This window comes from Phaseolus vulgaris, chromosome 3 (genome assembly GCF_000499845.2).
Source record: "Phaseolus vulgaris cultivar G19833 chromosome 3, P. vulgaris v2.0, whole genome shotgun sequence".
NCBI lineage: Eukaryota > Viridiplantae > Streptophyta > Magnoliopsida > Fabales > Fabaceae > Phaseolus > Phaseolus vulgaris.
The window spans coordinates 40,897,268-40,916,334 of record NC_023757.2 but is presented as its reverse complement, the minus strand read 5'-3'; the positions used below and the strand labels follow the sequence as shown (position 1 = coordinate 40,916,334).

The 19,067-nt window shown below is 36.0% G+C and overlaps 2 protein-coding genes across 4 annotated transcripts; one reads left to right on the top strand and one right to left on the bottom strand.

Moving 5' to 3' along the window:
- Nucleotides 1-1,780: 1,780 nt before the first annotated feature.
- On the top strand, nucleotides 1,781-7,427 carry LOC137807723 (uncharacterized). Its single transcript, XM_068608490.1, has 9 exons — nucleotides 1,781-2,068; nucleotides 2,324-2,408; nucleotides 4,481-4,522; nucleotides 4,826-5,003; nucleotides 5,646-5,698; nucleotides 5,786-6,007; nucleotides 6,694-6,740; nucleotides 6,843-7,020; nucleotides 7,123-7,427. Exons 1-8 carry the CDS (start codon nucleotides 1,839-1,841, stop codon nucleotides 6,895-6,897), a joined length of 912 nt encoding a protein of 303 aa, XP_068464591.1. The 5' UTR covers nucleotides 1,781-1,838; the 3' UTR covers nucleotides 6,898-7,020; nucleotides 7,123-7,427.
- An 808-nt stretch (nucleotides 7,428-8,235) lies between these two features.
- LOC137807722 (uncharacterized) lies at nucleotides 8,236-18,615 on the bottom strand. 3 transcript variants are annotated; one of them, XM_068608487.1, is made up of 9 exons: nucleotides 18,346-18,615; nucleotides 15,970-16,296; nucleotides 13,158-15,796; nucleotides 12,901-13,025; nucleotides 10,857-12,620; nucleotides 10,394-10,442; nucleotides 10,067-10,308; nucleotides 9,659-9,760; nucleotides 8,236-8,911 (listed from the first exon to the last, which is right to left on the bottom strand). In XM_068608487.1, exons 2-9 carry the CDS (start codon nucleotides 16,160-16,162, stop codon nucleotides 8,683-8,685), a joined length of 5,343 nt encoding a protein of 1,780 aa, XP_068464588.1. In that variant the 5' UTR covers nucleotides 16,163-16,296; nucleotides 18,346-18,615; the 3' UTR covers nucleotides 8,236-8,682. The 3 variants fall into 3 exon arrangements, with proteins under 3 accessions (XP_068464588.1, XP_068464590.1, XP_068464589.1); XM_068608489.1 differs by having other exon boundaries at nucleotides 10,857-12,524; nucleotides 18,346-18,611; XM_068608488.1 differs by having other exon boundaries at nucleotides 17,969-18,463.
- Between the last annotated feature and the right edge of the window lie 452 nt (nucleotides 18,616-19,067).

Sequence of the window (19,067 nt, the reverse complement as noted above, 5' to 3'; positions counted from 1 at the left end):
AAATTAGCCAACACCCTCCAAGACTGGGATTGCTCCTTGCACCTCCTGTAAAAGTTGAACTTCCTGATTCTTCTCCCATTCAAATATGTCTCTTCTCCAAACTACTTCCACCTTCAACTGTCATTTGACCACTCCCCACAAGACTCCAACTTATCTTCTTTATTACAACTCAAAGAAAACAATCTTTGAAATTTACTCTTTAGGTCTTCATTACCTACTCATTTATCTTCCCCAAAAAAGACTTCCTTCCCGTTTCACACTCCCCACTCGAAGTACTCTTCAAAGTTCCTACCTCATTCCTCCATTCCCCAAACTCCCTTCAGATTTCTCCACCAGGAGGAAGCCTTGTTATCAGTCCTTTGCTCTTTCAGGCTTTTCCAATCACCATATTTTATCTTGTGGTTTTATATTTCTATGTTTAAGATGTCTAGTTTAGTGTTGAAGGAGATTGAAAAATTATAGAGACTAGGTTGACAATACTCCCATTGTTCTCATGGACCTTGTTGCCTTGGTAGCATAAGAGACAAAAAGAAGTGCACAATTTAAAGTGGTTTAGTGGTTTATGCAACTCTATTGAATTGGACTATAGTATCTTCTTTAGACTAGATGATTACTTTGAGAGAAACAACACAGTTTGATTTAAGAGATCATCTCTCATGACAACCTTATTATTGATATTGTGTATCTTGCATATTTTATCTAGACTAAAAGGAAATGTTGGGATATGAGACAAGTTCAATGCTACTCCAACAATGAATGTTGCCATATTTCTTGCAGTTGTAGAAAAAAAGTGCAACTGCTATGAGCAACTAGGCCACATTATGCAGGATGTCTTACCAAACCAACATCAAAAGTGATAACAACCTTTAGTGTTGGTTGTTCCTCTTGAAGTTAATGTCATCTATCATCAACATGCAAGTGCCAAATTGTTTCTCGTCCTAACCATAAATTTCTCATTCTTCTTGATAACATGCATCAATTTGATACAAAATATTAATATATTAATATGAAAATAATATAAATCAAAATCAAGGAAATTTGTTTATTCTTTCCTATTATGGTGTATATTTAGGATTAATTTGTTAGCCTACTAATCTAATCAACCTATCACTTAGAGGAGTTATAAATATTATTGTGATCATTAGCTATAAATGTGCTTGATTATATGAAAGGGGAGAAATAATGATATATGTTGAATTGAATAGCACATTTTGAATTATAGTCTTGTATTGAATTTTTCATTCTAATATAATAATAAGATTTTCATCACGAGCTTGATACTTATAATGGTACATTTTGAGACTTTAATTACCTTGTTTTGAGACTTGGTTGACAATAAGTTGTTTTATTTTAATTAGATTGTCTTTTTTATTGAGCATAATAAAGGTAACCGATTACAAATGGGGCATGTGGCTCTGTATTGTTGTTCCTAACTTAGACAAACCACTTATTGTCAAAAGAAAACATTAAACATCTCATTCATAATCATGTTGATTTGTTATTCTACTTTTACGATGACACCTTGGTTTAACGGTCTTTTACTATGTTGACGCCTTTCGAAGTTATACTATAATCTTACAGTCAATTTTATTAATATTTTATTTAATAATTTAATTCAACATTTTCTTAATATATAGTTGTTAAATGAAAGTACGAGAAAATGTGAATTTTTAAAATATCATATCTCTTTAATTTATATGATTTTTTTATCATATTGATATAATTTAATTTTTTTTACCAGTTTTAAAATGCATTCTTTGAAGAATTATAAAGGATGTTGCTGTGTGCATGCACTTACATAACTGCAGGGGCACTTGCAGCCGCTGTTGTACTCAGCAATGGAAACCCTAGAGTCAGCACCATCAACACCTTCAAGAACCACTGATTCTAAGCATCAAACACCATCTCCATTACCGCCATCAGTGCTCAGACTGTGGAGGCCTCACGCGCAAAGAAATTTGAGGAACCAATGGTCACAATTGGCATCGTGCAAAAATCGATGGTTCTCTGCTTCTTCTGCAGGAAGATCTCATGCAACTGCTCTCGTTAATTCTCATCTCTCCCAAAGGTCTTGTCAATACTCTGAGTTTCATTCCATTGTTTATTGCCGGTTTCACATTCGAAACCGAAAGATAGGGACAGTATGAACTTAATTGAATTTTGTATGTTTTATTCCGATGGAGTTTTTTCGCAGAGTTGTATCCGTTCGAGTATTCCTGCTCTAGCGAGTTGTTTTTTTAATTAATAAGATTTTTTGTGTGTTTGGCCTGTAAGGTGCTTGTGGTTATGTTATGCTTGTGATTGTTGTTTGTAATTGATGTAGGTACATGCCTGATATGAAACTAGGTGTTGTGAGCGATATGCCTGGTATAAGAAAGAGAGCTTGTTTGAAGCTATTTAAGCGGCAGGTATTGTTGATTTTGTTTTACTGGCCTTGTTCTTCAACTTCTGTGGAATGTGTTTGCATTAATATTTTTATGATTTTAGGCTAGCTATTTTGGATATCATACTATGACATCAAACAGTATTTCATAATTCACGTTATCAGGGGAAAAAAAAAATCTCTGCATGGTCTTGGTTGGCCAGAGAGGTCATGGGTTTAGTTTCCTATGAAGTAAAAAATAAAAGAACCATTTTGTATTGGAATTCAGAGTAAATTGAATTTGTGTATATTATTATTCATGGGTATTTCTCTACCACCCCATCATTCCTGCGAGTCTACAATATAATGAATGCCAGGAGTTTGGATGTATTCTGTCTGTTGCATCTGATGAAACTGCCAATTGTAGGCTTGATAGATTATTGCTGGTAGCAGATGAACTCTTTCCAATAGATTGTAATTATTTTGCAAAAATGCTATTTTTCATGATTTTAGTAATTATTTTGTCCATGTTTTATAAGAAATAATTCCCACTGCTTTTCGCAAATTTGTCAACGGCAGGTTTTTATTTAGTAGTTATATCAAATAGAATCTGTTTGTTGAGACTAATTAAATATATAGGTGTGTATTGCTGAAAGTTTATCTGCTTTACTTCTCTGTAACTTCCATTTGGATATTCAGTACACAGCATGACTGGCAAGATTTAGTTCACATTGGAGCTTTATATGGTTTTATATATAAGCCATATTTTGTCTGATTTAATATGAACTTTGACATCACATGTAGGTAGCTTGGATGTTGGTTCTTTTGTGATCAATTTCTTTCACTTATCCGCATTAACATAGGCTCTACCTGGAACCACTAATTCTCTTTTGGTCTACTATTATGAATATTTCAATATATAGTTATATTTTCAGAAAACATAAGACTAGTGAACTGGACTGTTTTAGATACTCGTAAGAAGGAGGCCTTTTATCATAGATTTAGAAGGTGAATCTGTATTTGCTTTTATTTTGCTTTTTTTTGTGATTCCGAACGTGAACATAATTGTGGGTTTGAGGTTAGAGAAATCTGGGCAGCGATATTTATATTTGTGCTCTTGTTTGCAATAGTGATTAATGTGCTTAAACAGATGTCCTCAGGTATTCAAATAATTGATGTTTTCTGAATTAAAATTATGCAGCAATTTGCAGTGGCCTCACTTACTTTAGGATCCCTTTGTTCTAAATGTCTCATAGTGTTGATGATTGTAAGGGTGTTTTTTTTCTCTCACTGTGTGATTATATTATCTGCATTCAAGCATGTATGTCCATTACTTTCATTTTCTACCTCTTTTTGAAATCCCAGGTTAGGGTTGGGGTTGTTTAAGATGATTAAGATTATACGGAAGTTGTTTGTAGTCTGGTGTGGAAGAGATACCATCTTGGTAGTGGGGGATTTACTGTAGGTTCAAGAAGGAGGCAAGTGAGATATTGGAAATCTGGTGTCCTAAAAACATTAATTTGGCTTATGTGCTTAATCATCAGGAATTAAACCTGTGACATCTCTAGCCAAACACTAGGGCATGCGGTGCTTTATGTTACACGATAAAGTGAATAATGAAATGCTATTTGTTGTCGGAGTGATATCCAGAATAGCTTGCTTTTAAAAATAATATTTGGAGTAAGGTTTTGACTAGAATGGTTGAGATGTTATTAACCTAGTCATTATCAGTACTCATGCAATGCAAGTTCTTGAAAGTTTATTCTTTAACTATACAGTCCTTTTAGACACAAGTTTATTTGAGTCTACTTGAAGGTTCCTATAGTAGGTTTTTGAGCATAGTTGGTTGCATAATTTCTATCTACGAGGGGTTTAATTTTTCTCAAACTAACAAAAAACAGAGTGATGAATTGGATTCCTTTCTGCTTTCGCAGAAAAATAGACAAGAATAATAAAAATTCGAAGTTATTTTTTGTATATCTGTTCAGACAGATACCTTATTCTCTCATTAGTCTTATTATCTCCTCCCATAAAAATATATTTTATTGAAAACAATAAGCTTTAAACTATATGACATCATTCTAATATCTATTGCTGTGGTTATTGTAATTGATTCAGGAATTGCAAAGGAGCAAATTGTTGGTGTGTTATAAGGACATGGTACGTCACATCCATATTGTTTAATTTCGGGAGCCATTGATATATCTGTTCTAGCAAAGAAATGTAACGGCATATTATGACATGTATTAATTGCATAAGTTGCTTGACTTCCAAATATTTGTTCACTGAAGAGGACTCACACCTGCTCACACACACACATAATGCATACAAAATTCTAGTGCCTCTTCAACATCTTTGTGGTGAATAAATATAGCCGTTACATACGCATGGTTTAAAATAGGCAGTTGTTTTACTTAAAGATGCTGATTGTATTTTTGTTTTATTTTATTTTTGTAACTTCAGGTGGGCATTGTAAGTGACATGATCAATATTAGCAGATCGTTGAAGTGTTTCTCCAAAGGATCAACCAGTAGTCCACTGTTGCAGTTTTCTTATAACTCTGCAGACCAGAGTGATGGTGGTGATGGTGGAGATGGTGGTGGAATTCCAGTATTTACATTTTATTCAATCACTTCACATGGTATGACAATATTTCTAAATAAGCAATTGATAATTTATACAGTTACCTAGTTCTTCAGACGATTTGCCAATTATTTTCCCCATTCCCTTCACTTTTTTCTGCACATATTAATTTCACATAATGAAGTTATTCTTTAGATCTTGCTAGGAATAGGTATATTCATCATAGGATCTTTTAATCCTCTGAAGGTAGTATTGATTTCATTTTCAGCATTATATAGTTACTTACCACAGAGTAAGTTTATGGGGAAGTTGCGACAATGAGACTGTATTTCACAATTTTTCCCTTTAAATTGGATAAAGATTGTAATGTAATCCGATAAAGGGAAATAGAAATTTACGGAATGCATACTTGTTTCTTTCTGATGGAATTGTCAGGTGTTAGTACTATGCATTGTTAGTCAATCATTGAGGGTTTAAGTTTAGCCTGAATATTATAGAATTTTTTAAATTGTCTCGAGGAGTTATTCTAAATCTGAAAATAATTCAATGGTAACTATATTTCTTCCACCTAGAAATCAATTCATATCTTTAACTTATATATAACAAAAACGTACAAAAACGTGAGGGACACAATAGTGTGATGCGTTACCTGAAATTATTTATGTCAATTATGCTAAAATTACAAGTTTTGGAATCACAGAGAAATTTGCGGAGGAATTGGTTCAGATGTTTAGCCTGGAACTATGTTTGAAGGTGAATTGCATTTTCTGCAAAAATATTTTCATATTATATTTGATTCCTAACTTTGGTCTTACTGAGGAACTTACTTCAAATGGGCAGCGATTACTTGTTCTTGAATTTATGTCCATTGGTTATGACACTTCAGAAGTAAAACAGTTGCATTGGTCAACTCATCTTTATGACGATGAATTCAAAGATTTGAGAGACTGCAATCTGTACTGTGAAGTGACTCATGGGCCAGTTCCACCAAGATTCAGGGATGGGAAATCTGACATTGCCTCTTTAAGATTTGACAACCAACCCAATCCTGAGGTTTTACAGGTATTGTATTTAATACCACGTTTGTTTTTGAGTTCATTGTAAAATGTCTACATTTGAGGTTTAAATATATAAAATAGGTATATTACAAGGATTTTGCACTAAGATCTGGAAATCCAAATTAGACTTATGATATATTAGCCGCAGTGTAGATCTATTTTAATTAGCTCAACATTTTCAGTTGGGAGAATAGGCGTCTGAAAATTGGATGGACTAAATTAGTTTTTGCGGAGAACGATGTAAGCTGACATGACAATAGTCCGGTGTGGTTTTTGTCAATTCCAATATAAAGTATTGGAAAAATATTATTTGACACTCACTTTTTGCATTGCTCCAAATTACATAGGTTATGAGATGTGAAAGAGTATTTTTGTCAATTAAAGAGGTATATTTTAGAGTAAGGGGTGTCAAAGTATCATTGCTTTAAAGTATTTGCAAGGGTTCATTCGTAGTCTCATATACACTGGAGTTTCCCCTCTCTTTCTAATTGAAGAAACAATAAAGTCGGAAATAAATGTGTAGTTACTAAAATTAAGAGAAAAAGTCGTTTACGTAAGAATACCGTGTATGCTTTTGAACAAAATACTTATGCCATGCCTGTTGGAGCAGTACATTTTTTTCTATTATATATATGTAATGTACAGTTTCCTTCTTACAATGATATTATTTAAATATATTGTTCATAACAGGTTTATTTAACAACATGGCTCGCAGACGCAAACATAGATACTCTCAAGTAAGATTGCAACGAAGTTCATATATAAATGCAAATGTTTATCAGTGTCTAAAATGCATCTAATCTCCCCCACCCTTTCCTTTACTTTCCCTCTTTAATCAGAGTGAATGAGATATTTACAGTGGTTGGGGAGGAAATGCATGTTAGCATTATTTAAAGCTGCCGTCAACAGGAACGAGTCTTTAACAATGAATGGCATCGTGTTTGAAGACAAGATGAATGAATAGACCTTCTAACATTCCTTTTAGACGTTGTCGTAGTTGGCCATGCGAAAAGAGTGGTAAGAGTGGCTTATTGCTCGCTGTTGTAGTTTAAAGTGATATTTATGTAATATAGATTACTTGTTTAAGTCTCACAACACTAACAAATTGTGGACAAACAGGATCTTCGTATGCAGATGAAATTTGTTCAAAGGCAAACTTAGCCGAATTGGTGTCTGCATGGATAATATGCTCAATGTAAATATGTGGGAGGTACTGAACTATTTTTTCTATGGCGAATTTATTTCCCCCTTATAGCCTTTAGGAAAGTTTTATACATTTTTAATGTTATAATTGGAATGAGCCTACAGACAACAATGATTGGATTTTGCTATTTGGATTCGGGGCTGGATTAACTGATATGGTCCAAAATCTGTTATAAAAAGAAATAGATTTTGAATAAAATGTTTCAGTAAGGTTACGTCAATCAGTTTTTTTCTTTACAAATTGAAATAATATTTGTGTATTATATTATAAATGTAAATTGATGACAAGCAGGTATTGTGGTTGCTTTCTAAAGAAACAATGGATAGCTGTCAGTGTTTCGTACAAAACGGTATAAATATGGTTTTCTCTTTTGGCATCTTCCCATGGATCCCTTGGATAGTACAAGTTCATTTACGTGGTAAAAGGACGAATGTTGTCGTTGTCAAGGTACGAGTTCATTTATTATTTGGAATGAATGGTCAATTTCATAATAATATCCAAAGACGTCGACCAATTCATTTTTTCAATATTATTTTCCACAATTAATGGAACCATGCCATGCTTGTCAGAAGATAATAACTTTACGCACGATACGATACTTTGGACGACTTCAGTTACACATGCAACAGCAACCGCCACGTTCCCATCATGTCCGACAAATAAAATACTTTCAACACAACAAACATACGTTCAATTTTTGGACAACAACCGATGCAAATTCAATGTGAACAAGCTTAAATAGAACGAAACACGCCTATGACTGCGCTGATATAGTCTAGGGTGCTACTTCTCGCACCCCCCATGAAATTCTACACAGTTTATATGCACACATGAATGTGATTTTGATGATAAAAAAAAAATTATTGAGATGTAATTATTCTACTTAATACAAATTCAAGGAAATACTTCGAAATTGATAATAACATTCAGTAAATACCGAACAATGGATCAACAGAAAATATTCAGCAAATACAGAACAGCTTATGGTAAATTAGTAGATTGCACATATTATATTAGTACATACAAAATAAAGGAAAATGATTTAGAATTGGAATTATGGAAATAATTAAATAAATAGTTAAGATCTTATGTTCTATAAAAAAAACAAATAAACATTGAACAGCTCATGCTTAAACTAATCAGCTAAAACCGAGCCAAATGGTATGATTAAAGCTAAGTAAACTGCATATCTTATCTTAATATATACAAAAGGCTTGGAACCTGAAAACCAAAGGTAAAAGAGAACTAGATTGCGAAGATCTAGACATACATACATACATTCATATATAGATTGAAAAGATCTAACAGCCTCCATGGTTGAGGAGGCAATCTAGTACCATTCTTCTCCTACACTGCCAGTTGTATGGTTCTATGGCGATGAAGTGCAATAATATAAGTTGAAAGAAAAAGGACCATAAACAGGATGTTGTGGAGACAACTGACCAAGAAAGATGGAAAAATGAATTAATCAATTATCAAAGTGAAAGACATTGTACCCTGTCTGGCAGATTTCTAGGCATTGGAACTGCGGTAACATATTTCTGGGGGCATAATTTTTGAGCATTTGCAGTTGAATCAGATGAGGTTTCTGCCACATCATTTTGCCCCCGACCATGGAACTTGGCGAATCTATTGATCACAGAAAATCTTTCTAAATCCTGACATTCCACTCTCAAGTCCAAAACTGAGGCTCTGCTATCCAATCTGCATCATCAATATGAAAATGGTAAAATAATACGTAAAAGGATAGAAAAACAAAAGCAACAGACAGAAAAAACTATATTTGAAGAAAAAGCAGTAGAAAGTGGAGAAAACAGCCCAATGTTTCACCTCCCAGTATATGAGCTATGGGATATTGCAGATCATTACCATGTAAAATCAAACGGTAAAGAAAAATAAAAAAATAGGTGGTGCATATACTGCTATTTTAAAAAAGTTTAGTAAATTTACAGTCCATCAGGACAGGCTTGTTAATACCCTCTTTTTCCTCGCAACAAATCAGTATGAAATAACTCTCATGAACTCATTGACATGATTTTACTTCTATGCTTTTTAATCATGCAGTTTACATGCTGAAAACTTCTACCATCATTAACACACTTGGTTTTTTCTACAGTGACACAAGTGAACTAGGATATCCAACCTAAATTTTCCAGAAAAATGACCTGACTGTATATTTCACAAGCAACTGAACCCATTCTTCAGATAAAAAAGTAAAGTGGTCTGAAAATATTCCGTATATAGTGTCAAATCAATTGTTCCGTGGAATTTATTACTACTGAAGAACATTAAAAGGCCACGTGTTATAAAACTATATTTATTCAGACATAACATCAAAGCACCTATTCAAATGCACTCATACACAAATGACCCTGCGTATGAAATCTGTTACTCATACAAACCAGCCATAGTATTTGCCAAGGGCATAAGAAAAATAAACACTGATAGTACCTCAATATATCATTTTCCAGTTTTCTCGCTCTACCATCAAAGTCTTCCACTTTCAAATTGTACTGGTCAAATTTCTCAGATGCTTTAAGCTTATCAGGCATGCTACAGAACAAACCAATAAAAAAAATTAATTGTTGTGATATAAACAAATCCAAACATGGAATCATGCATGTATGGCCAAGATTAAGGGCTTTTACGGTGCTTATTTCAGCCTAGTATATGGTTCGTGCATGTGTTTGGTTAAGCTTGTGAAAGTAGCTAATGACTCTTCTATAAGGTCTTTTTGGCCTATTTCAATATGCTTTGTAGTGAAGCTTGTAGAAATAACCTTGTTAAATAAATGCTCAACTAAGTTGTTTACTCATTGATCAAATTTCCCAATTAAAAAAGAAATAAAAAAAATCTTACAGGCTTTTGCTTCCAGGGGACATGATTGTGTCATTTCCTCTTTGAGAGATGGAACTGCATGCGTCTCCTAACACTAATCTAGCAACAGAGTAGACCAAACTTTCATGATGCAACTTGACATCTGCAGAGAGAACTACAGCAGGAGGGGGATTAAGTAGTTGCTGCATAAGCTGTGTCGTTAACACAAGTCTTCTTCTTGACTTCATTGGAAAATCTTCAACTAGCTCAGCTTCATCCTCGATCTAAAGTCATATATAGAGCAGCATGAACTTCTAGTAGCAAATGAATAAAGTTATTTAGTTTAGACTGGTTTAATTATGAACAAACCTTCTCAACCAATCTATTTGCAGCTTGGGCCCAGTCTAATTCTGCAGCACTGCCAAGTAATAAAGAACCTCAATCTCAGAAGTTAGAAGCCAAAAGAAAAACTGATGAATATAAAACAAGATTTGAACCTCAATCTCAGAAATTAGAAGGTAAAAAAACACTGATAAAAATAAAACAAGATTGGATATATATTTATATAGTAAAAACAGAGGCACAAAAATACTTATAAGAAATTGAAAACAGATCTAGCAGCTGGTGAAAGACTAAGGACCTTTTCTAACTTCTAGTCAAAAGAAATAGCAGTAGAAAATTACAAGGGAATTAAATCCACGTTTTGTTAGCTCACTTTGTGTTAAGAACCCTAAAATCAAAATCATCAAAGAACTTGGGACTAAAAAGTTGTTTTTATGTGAAATAATCTAAGGCAAGAATGTGGGATAAATCACATCATTTTGTCAAGCACCTGATATCTTGAAGCCTTTCAGAACTCTGAATCAGCTCTTTATGCCATGGTATAAATTCAGATGTGGAACTTTTACGCTTCTTTGGTCGCATATTAGATGATAAATCAGGTTCAACTGCAGGAGGAAGTAATGACTGAGAAAGCAGATGCTCACTTGAAACCGAAGTAAGCATTGGATTTTGCCCAGCATCATTGAGACTATTAACTTGCCCCATTGAATTAGCAAGATGCAAGCTACCAGATTGGTTCCTCATGATTAAAGGCTGATCCACAACCTTTTGAGTCATTGTTCGTGCATCGTACATTTGCAACATCTTACCATTTTTAAAATTTCCATACTGCTCAAACCACGATGGAGCCATCTGAGGATTTATTACAGAATGCTCACTTCTAATAGAAGTTAATTTGTTAATATTAGCATTAAGAGCATTTCTCTGACCGTATCCAATCACCTCCTGAGAAGATGCATTAGTATCTCGAGCATCACCTGCCTTTGTTGAAAAGTTTACCAAGTTCACATCTGATGGTGGCACTGAAGAACTATTATCTGACACATCTTTGACTATGTTATTGTATCCATATGATTGTTGTCCACGGTTGGAAATGGAATCTATCTGTTGCTTTTCCATCATATTATCTGAAACCTTGAATCTCTTGACATCCCGATTACTAGGATCAATCTCCATATTTTTCATGGACTGAACTTGATTTAGCATAGAGAAATTCTGATGCATGAAACTATTTGGTCTTAAAGATCGGCCAAAATCTTCAATATCTTTAGAGGTAGCAGCTGGGCTTGATTGAGGTGCATCGGGTGTATATTTCACTTGTTCCTTCATGTGTGAAGCACTTGCAGTCTCTTCAACAGCATCAACACTCTCAGACAACACCTGCTGCACGGAAAGGTTACCATCATTCTCTGAATCTTCAATACCTGGCTTCTGTGGTCCTGTAGTGGTTTCAAAAATATTATTTGGTTGGGGATGGGATGGAATCTTCAAAGCATTAGGATGTTGCTTGTTGGAAACACTTGTCCATACATTGTGTAATACTTTTGAATGGGCACCCTGTGGAGATGATGCAACAGAAGAATGAGGAGCAATGCCAGTCTCCAATGCCGAAGATTTCATGATAGGATCTCCAGCACGGATTTGATTCATACTATCCATCTGGGACATGTCCTGAGCAGATTGCAATTCAGATTGACTAGTTTGAGCTCTTTCATACTCATCTACCTGATTACTGGAAGCACTCCGATCATAAAACATTGCATTATCAGCTTGGGTGTTTGTTACTTGCCCACCAAGATTAGCCACATTCTGATTTTGAGTATGGATCCTTGGAAAAGGAAAGCCCGAAGTGAAACCCTGTGGAATATTTCCCAGTGCACTGTACTGTGAGGCTTTGTCAAATAGTTGTCCAGAGGAACCTATGTTATTTCTAAGCTCATGAGATGACTCTCGAGAAGGAAAAGTATGAGTAGCAGACAACCAAGTAGGACCCTTATCTGCTGCCTCAGATGCAACATGCTGTGGTGTAGAATGAGAAGATGTCATAGGAAGCCTTTGAGTAGGAGGAGCCAGTTGCAAACCAAAGCCCTGTGACAAAGAACCTTGATTTCGTTGAGGATGTACAGAAGACCCATCAGAAGATTCTGTATCCATCGCCCTGGAAGATAAAGGGCGGTTAGAAGTGCTTGTGTTTGTTGCAATGCCATGCTCCCTTGACTGATCCACTTTATGAAGAAGCTCAAGAATATTTTGACTACAATAATTTAACAAATAAAGCAAACAGTTGAGCTAAGGTCACCATGTACGTCATGGAAGAGTAGAGTTGTATGCAAACAAAAGAAAGAGAAACAAGTAAAACCAGGTTTTAGTGCCCAATTAGACCAGTAGTATGCATATGAAAAAGTAAAATAAACACAAGTCATGGTTACCTCCTATAAGAGAACACAAAACAATAATTTAGAATTAAATGCCACATGATGACACACTAAACTTCTTAGCTCAACAAAACAAACAAAATTTTCATATTCAGCTACCTGGGTGAAGCAGTCTTGTTCGAGGCATAATTACCAACACTTCTATCATATGTAGTCAATGTTTTGGGTATATGACCAGATAACATGTTTTTTGAAGCATTGTCATCTGTGGGTTTTGAGTCAACCTGAAAAGCAGATGCATTCCTATGTCAAATTCAAAAGGATTTAACAACTTTTTGATTCTGCAATGAATAGAGAAAACTGTGTGCAATCAATCTAGTCACACTTGCATAATAAGGGTAAAGTCCTAATATTACCTTCTCTGTTTCATTATAAATCCCATCAGAATGACTGTATTTTGACTGGCCAGGATAGCTTTGGTCCTGACCTTTAAATCCTCCGATGGGTTGATGTGGTGTAGGCTGTGAATTTATGGCATGTTTGTTTCCATAAGGTTCTATGTCAATGCCGACAACCCCCGTTGGGTGATACTGAAATTTACGAGTTACAGGAGGTCTTCTATTTCCCTGCCCAGATAACTTTGGACTGTGCAAATCACCATCAAAACTGGGACTTTCTCTCAAACCACCAGTTCTATGATGTGAAGAATTAGAGGCAAGACCGTCCACTGATTTCTCCTTTTTGTTAAAGTTTTCCATATCATGTGCCTCTCCTTCTGACTTTTCGTTGTTCAATGATTCCAAAACTAAAGGATTCTTCTCCAAATGATGCCTATACTTTCCTGCAGCTTCATTTCTTCTATAGCTACCCACAGAATCTGTTTGTCTCCATACATCAACATTAGGGAGCTGATGGTTGCTTTGCCTGCTGACCCATGTGGCACATGAATTGGGTATGCCAGCAATACCATTCATACCAGAATCCTCCCCACAAACCTGCATATTACCTGAAGACTTTGCATGTTCCAACACACCAGACGAATTAGTATCAGAATCAGGCTCCCAAATTGCAGGAACTTGACTCATATCCTCTTGCACAGCTTTGTCATGATGAGGCTGCAAAACACTTTCATTTTCACGAATTTTCGTACGAGAATTGTTACTAGGAGTGGGTGATTTAATAGAATTCCATCCATTGGATCTATTGAATTGCTCACCCCTACTATTGGGGGATGACAGCGTCTGTTGATGGGTCCAAGAACCTGAAATAACCTTATCAGTTACTTCCAAGCCTGAGGTATTAGCAGCAGTTTCATAACTATGACTCCCTTCCCCAATTGGTTTTTGCTGAGGGCTGCAGTCTAGCCATTTGCCTCTTTCTAAAAACTGTGGAATTGATCTTTGAGATGAATCGGTCTGTAATCTGTCTTGCTGTTCCTGTGCAGTATCAGCACCTGACTGATGAAATCCAGGAAGACCAGAATAGTTTACAGCGGTACTGGGCCTGCTGCTGAGATCATCTGGCCACATAAAAGGCCTTGAATTTATATTAGGTGCTGACTGCAAGTTATTGTCAGCCCACACTGATTGCTGTTTACTGTCATTCATGGTTGAAGGCCGCTCAGTTCCGGAACGCTCATTATTCCGGAAACTTAGACCACTCCATTCTTCCTGTATACCCATTTCACTACCAGAAGTTTCAGCTACAGCAGACTGCATAAGTGCACTCCAACTCCCACTCTGAACTGATGGAACTCCACCTAAACTATCTGTACCATCCAGCATATTGAAACCAATTCCATCCCAAAGGCTGTCATCTGAACCAAATAAAATCTTCTCTTCTGTTGGATCTAGGGTAGCCACGTTTTGTGAAGGAGGAACCTGCGCTGCCACCTTGTCCTGAGAAGTGTCAGAAGATCCACCAAGTTCTTGCCTCCCATTAAAATCTTCAATTTGTACATCTCTTTGCTCAGAATTTACTTGCTGCAAGTTATCCATATTTAATCCACTGTTTATACCTTGAGACAGAGAACCAAACATACTTTTTCCTTGAACATCCTGTCTTGAAACTGAATTTCCATCATTTGTGTTTGTTTGATCTGAAATTGAAGCATATTGATGAACTGGAAATGAATGGCCACTGGCTGATATGTGTGGCAAAGCCGGTTTGTCACTTTGAATGCGAGAATACTGATGTTGGTGTTGGTGGTGTTGTTGATGTTGGATAGAAGAAACCTGAGATGCTGCAGGCTTATCTGCTTGAACATGAGAATACAGGTTGGGTCTTGAGCCAGAAATTGGAAGCCCGTAAAGAGACTGCTCTCCCTGATTAGGAACCAAGCCCATTAGGCGCAGTTGTTCAGGAGATAACATAAGTCCATTAGAGGACCCTTGCATAACTGCAGATGCACCATGCTGGAGCCAATTCGCATTAGACATAACTTCAGGCTGCTGCCACACAAGGTTAGATGCCTCATTGATGGGAATGCCATTAATAAGAGATGCAGAATGCCCTCCAACTGTCTGTTTTGAAATGGAGGATGCTGGATTCATAGAACTCTGTTGCCTAGCTTCTAGTTGATGAAGTTGTTGCTGCCTTTGAAGTTCTTGCATCTGGTTGAGCATTGCTTGCTGTTGTAAAAGCTGCATGTCATTCATCCCTGACTGCTGTCTAGGAAAAGACTGAAGCATGCCTGAATGCCGACCACTCATTTGCTGTTGACTTCCAAAAAAATCATAATTAACAGGAGACTCTGATGCATCAGTCCTAGTCATGTTTTTCTTGTAGTGTTCAAGACCAGGCCCTTGTTGTGACTCTAGTACAGTCATTCCTCTTGAAAGATTTGAAATGCCATGCAAATCAGCCTCTGTATCCATTCCCAAAATGTTTGCTTCATTTTGCCTTGACTGAAAAACCTGATGCCCCTGCATATAGCCATTTACAGTTGTCTGTTGGTTTGGGAGTTGATTTCTACCAGAGTCAGGCCTCAAATTTGATTGTGCCAAGTTCAAACCATGTCGTAAATGTGGTGTGCTTGGGTGTCCCTGCTCAAAATCTTGGTACGCATAATTCGATTAGTGATGGGGGGGAAGACAATAAAGTTATAACTTACAAGGTATGTTAAACCAATAGAGATTTATCAAAAAAAATGGTAAATGCAAGTGATAAACTATCAATAAGAAATAAGTAAGCTATTATATAAAAGGGGAATTTGACATTTAGTTCTACCTGATTGCTGTATATTGAAATTCTTCAAATTGGAAATAGAAGGTGCACCAGTTGGTCTCTGGCTACCAGCCCACAAATTGTTGCTTAGCCCTGGCCAATTCCCGTCAACTGCCTGTGAATGATACTGGCCCTGGGACAAGTTCTCTTGACCAAAAAAATTATGGACCCTGTCTCCTACTTCGTTTCCAGGCATAGATAACTCAGCCCACAAATTTTCAGCAAATAACTATTTATAAGAAAATATAGTAAATCAAGGAAGATAAAGAAAAAGTTCCTCCGAAAATTATGCTGTCCAAAAATACACCTTTGAGGGACAATCATTTAATCCTGGAAATTATTAAAGGAAAAGAATTAGAGTGCAAGCAAAAATCCATTTGTATATACTTATGCATAGAATGTTGTGAAAGCACAATGTAAAATAACAACTGACATCCCATGCAAGATGAAATACTTGATCACTATTAATCAACCGCACCATGTATCGCACAGAATACTGAGGATTAGTGCAAAATAGTGAGATGCAAAAAATTCACGCACAAAAAAACATTATAAGGCAAGAATAGGCTTCCAGGAATGAATATTGAATGTGATAAGCATTGTGATGCACAATGAAATTACCTATAAAAAAAAGCCCTATAACTTTTATTTGTTTGTGGGTAAAAATTTTGGACTACTACTTCTTAACTGAACAAAAGCACATGTCTTACGTATCAAATCCTTTGGTAAAGTGTAAGACAAAGCATAGAAGTTCAATTCCAACATCAAGATTCTGTGTTCCTTCTTAAATGAAGAAAAATATGACAAAAAAGGAAGAGAAAATATGAGAAAAAAAGGAATGCAGTTCCAACTTCCAAGTTATAATACTGGAAGCACCTCCAGCATCACAAGGTCAAATCACTAAGTATATTAGGCACTCTAAGCCTAATCCATGTTTTTCTTAAACATTCTTGTACTACAGGATTTTCTCCCTTACTTGCACTGTAACTATTATACAAGCCTAGTATTGAAAAACTAAGGTTCAAACAGAAATTATCCTCCTCAAAAAATGTCTACTTATAAAAAGGATTTCTTCTTTCTGGACCAATGTGTCACCACCACTAACAAATAAATAAATATATAAAATATGCTTAGCCTTCACCCTCTTCGGCTAATTGAGGGATTGGTGCACAAAAGGAATTGAATTGGAGAATATTTATAGAGGCTGCAACAACTTCCCAATCAACCATGGTGAGAATCTTGAGAACGAAAGAAAGAACACACTTTTAAAAGTGAAATGCATAACCTCAAACATACTTGCTCCAAATTAATGTGCTGGCAAACCAGAGGCATGCAGAAAATGGGAATAAAAAAACCCACTGCAAAGCTTCTGCTTTGTATTCCCCATATGCAGCTTCACCTTTTCTATTTACAAATGCATGTTATTCTAGTAATGGCATTCAATATTACTACCGGCGTTTTCACATACTCGCACCCCTTAGTTTTTAACTTATCGTCCTCAAGACATCTTAGAAATGCATTGCATTTACGGAAACTGGCAGTTATTTCTCAAAATTGAAAGCAAACTCCAACTATTTGCAGCATGGTAACCAGAAATATCCCAACAAATGAACTTATCCAAGATCTTCAAAGCTCTCCCCTTTAGTTCTGCACGTACACATACACTTCAACTACAGCTATTAAAAAGTGGTTTAGAACAAAATTCCATCATCTCTGCTGCCAGTTCCAGGCTCATATTGCACCCACAAAGATAGAATCTGAAACCAATCTTTAACACCTATCCTAAAATTAACCGAGTATAATCTCCTTGCACAAATCACTTGGGTGAATCAATTTGTCAGCGGAAGAAACCCTTCCACTTCACTTTCCACATACTATAATGTTATATAAGTATGCCAAGAATTCACACTCTCTTTCCTAATACCGTATAGAGCGAGAACTAGAAACAAGGTAATTGAAGCAATCAACCACGAAAATCCACAATCAAATTCGCACAATTCACCTGAGCTGAAACATTCTAACTTCTTAAAGAAATGGGAGGAAGCTAAGCACTCAACACGCAATTACTATTCCCCTTCCCCAACTCTCCCATCAGCTGAGTTTGTCTCAAAACAGAAAATCGCTCGAAAATCTCAAAAATACGACCCAGACGCAAAAGATCGGAAGCGCGGCACAATTCGAGCTCACAATCAGCATTCAAATTGATGAAACAACGCAAAACGAGTGCACATGCTTGCGAATTGGCGCCCAACGCGAAAAGCCAGAGACGCAAGCGCAGATTTGGTTTTTCTTTTTATTTCTTTAATTTTCTCAAAGAAAGGGTTCGTAGAGAAAGAAGGCTAGGGTTTTGAGAGATAGAAAGATAGCCCGTGAACTCACAGTGACATTGAGAAGGCTCCATTGAAGCTCCAAATTGATCCCGCGAGAGTGTTGAAGAAGCATGCGTTAGGGTTTGAAGCGGTGGGAAGCAGAAGAAAACAGGACTCTCTCAGCTCACACAGATAAAGTGATCGAAATAGTGCGAAATTTTCAACGAACACAGCAACAATACTCAGGCTCGGCCCCAACGTGAGGCTCGGCGATCCGAAGCTCGTTGCTTCGGATCCGAAGCTGGGCTCTTTCAGGCTTTTTTTAGAAGATAGGTTGTATGAGCTATAGTGAGCCCAAGAGGGGAAGATAGCACGTGAAGAGTTGTTGAAGGTAAATGACACATCCAATTGAATTTCGACACGTGGCAAAGTGACGGCACAATCCCTTTTTTGGAGCGGGAATAAACTGCTGGGCGAAAAAGCCCAATCACTTTGTTTCAGAAAAACGTGATAAAATAATTGCTTCTTTGAAAACAGTTCATTATAAACATTTATCAAAACAAAACAATAATTTATTTATTGTAGTTACTTAAAAGTTTAACTCTCAATCATCTAGTTGACTTTATTTAGTTTTTATGTTTGAATTCAAATTATTATTTTTTATAAGTCTAACTATAGCTTATATATTAAAATATTTATTATTTATTGTGCATAATGCATGAACTGAAATGTTAGTTCATTTTAACAGTGAAAAATGTATAGATTTTACTTCAGAAATAATTAGAAACAAAG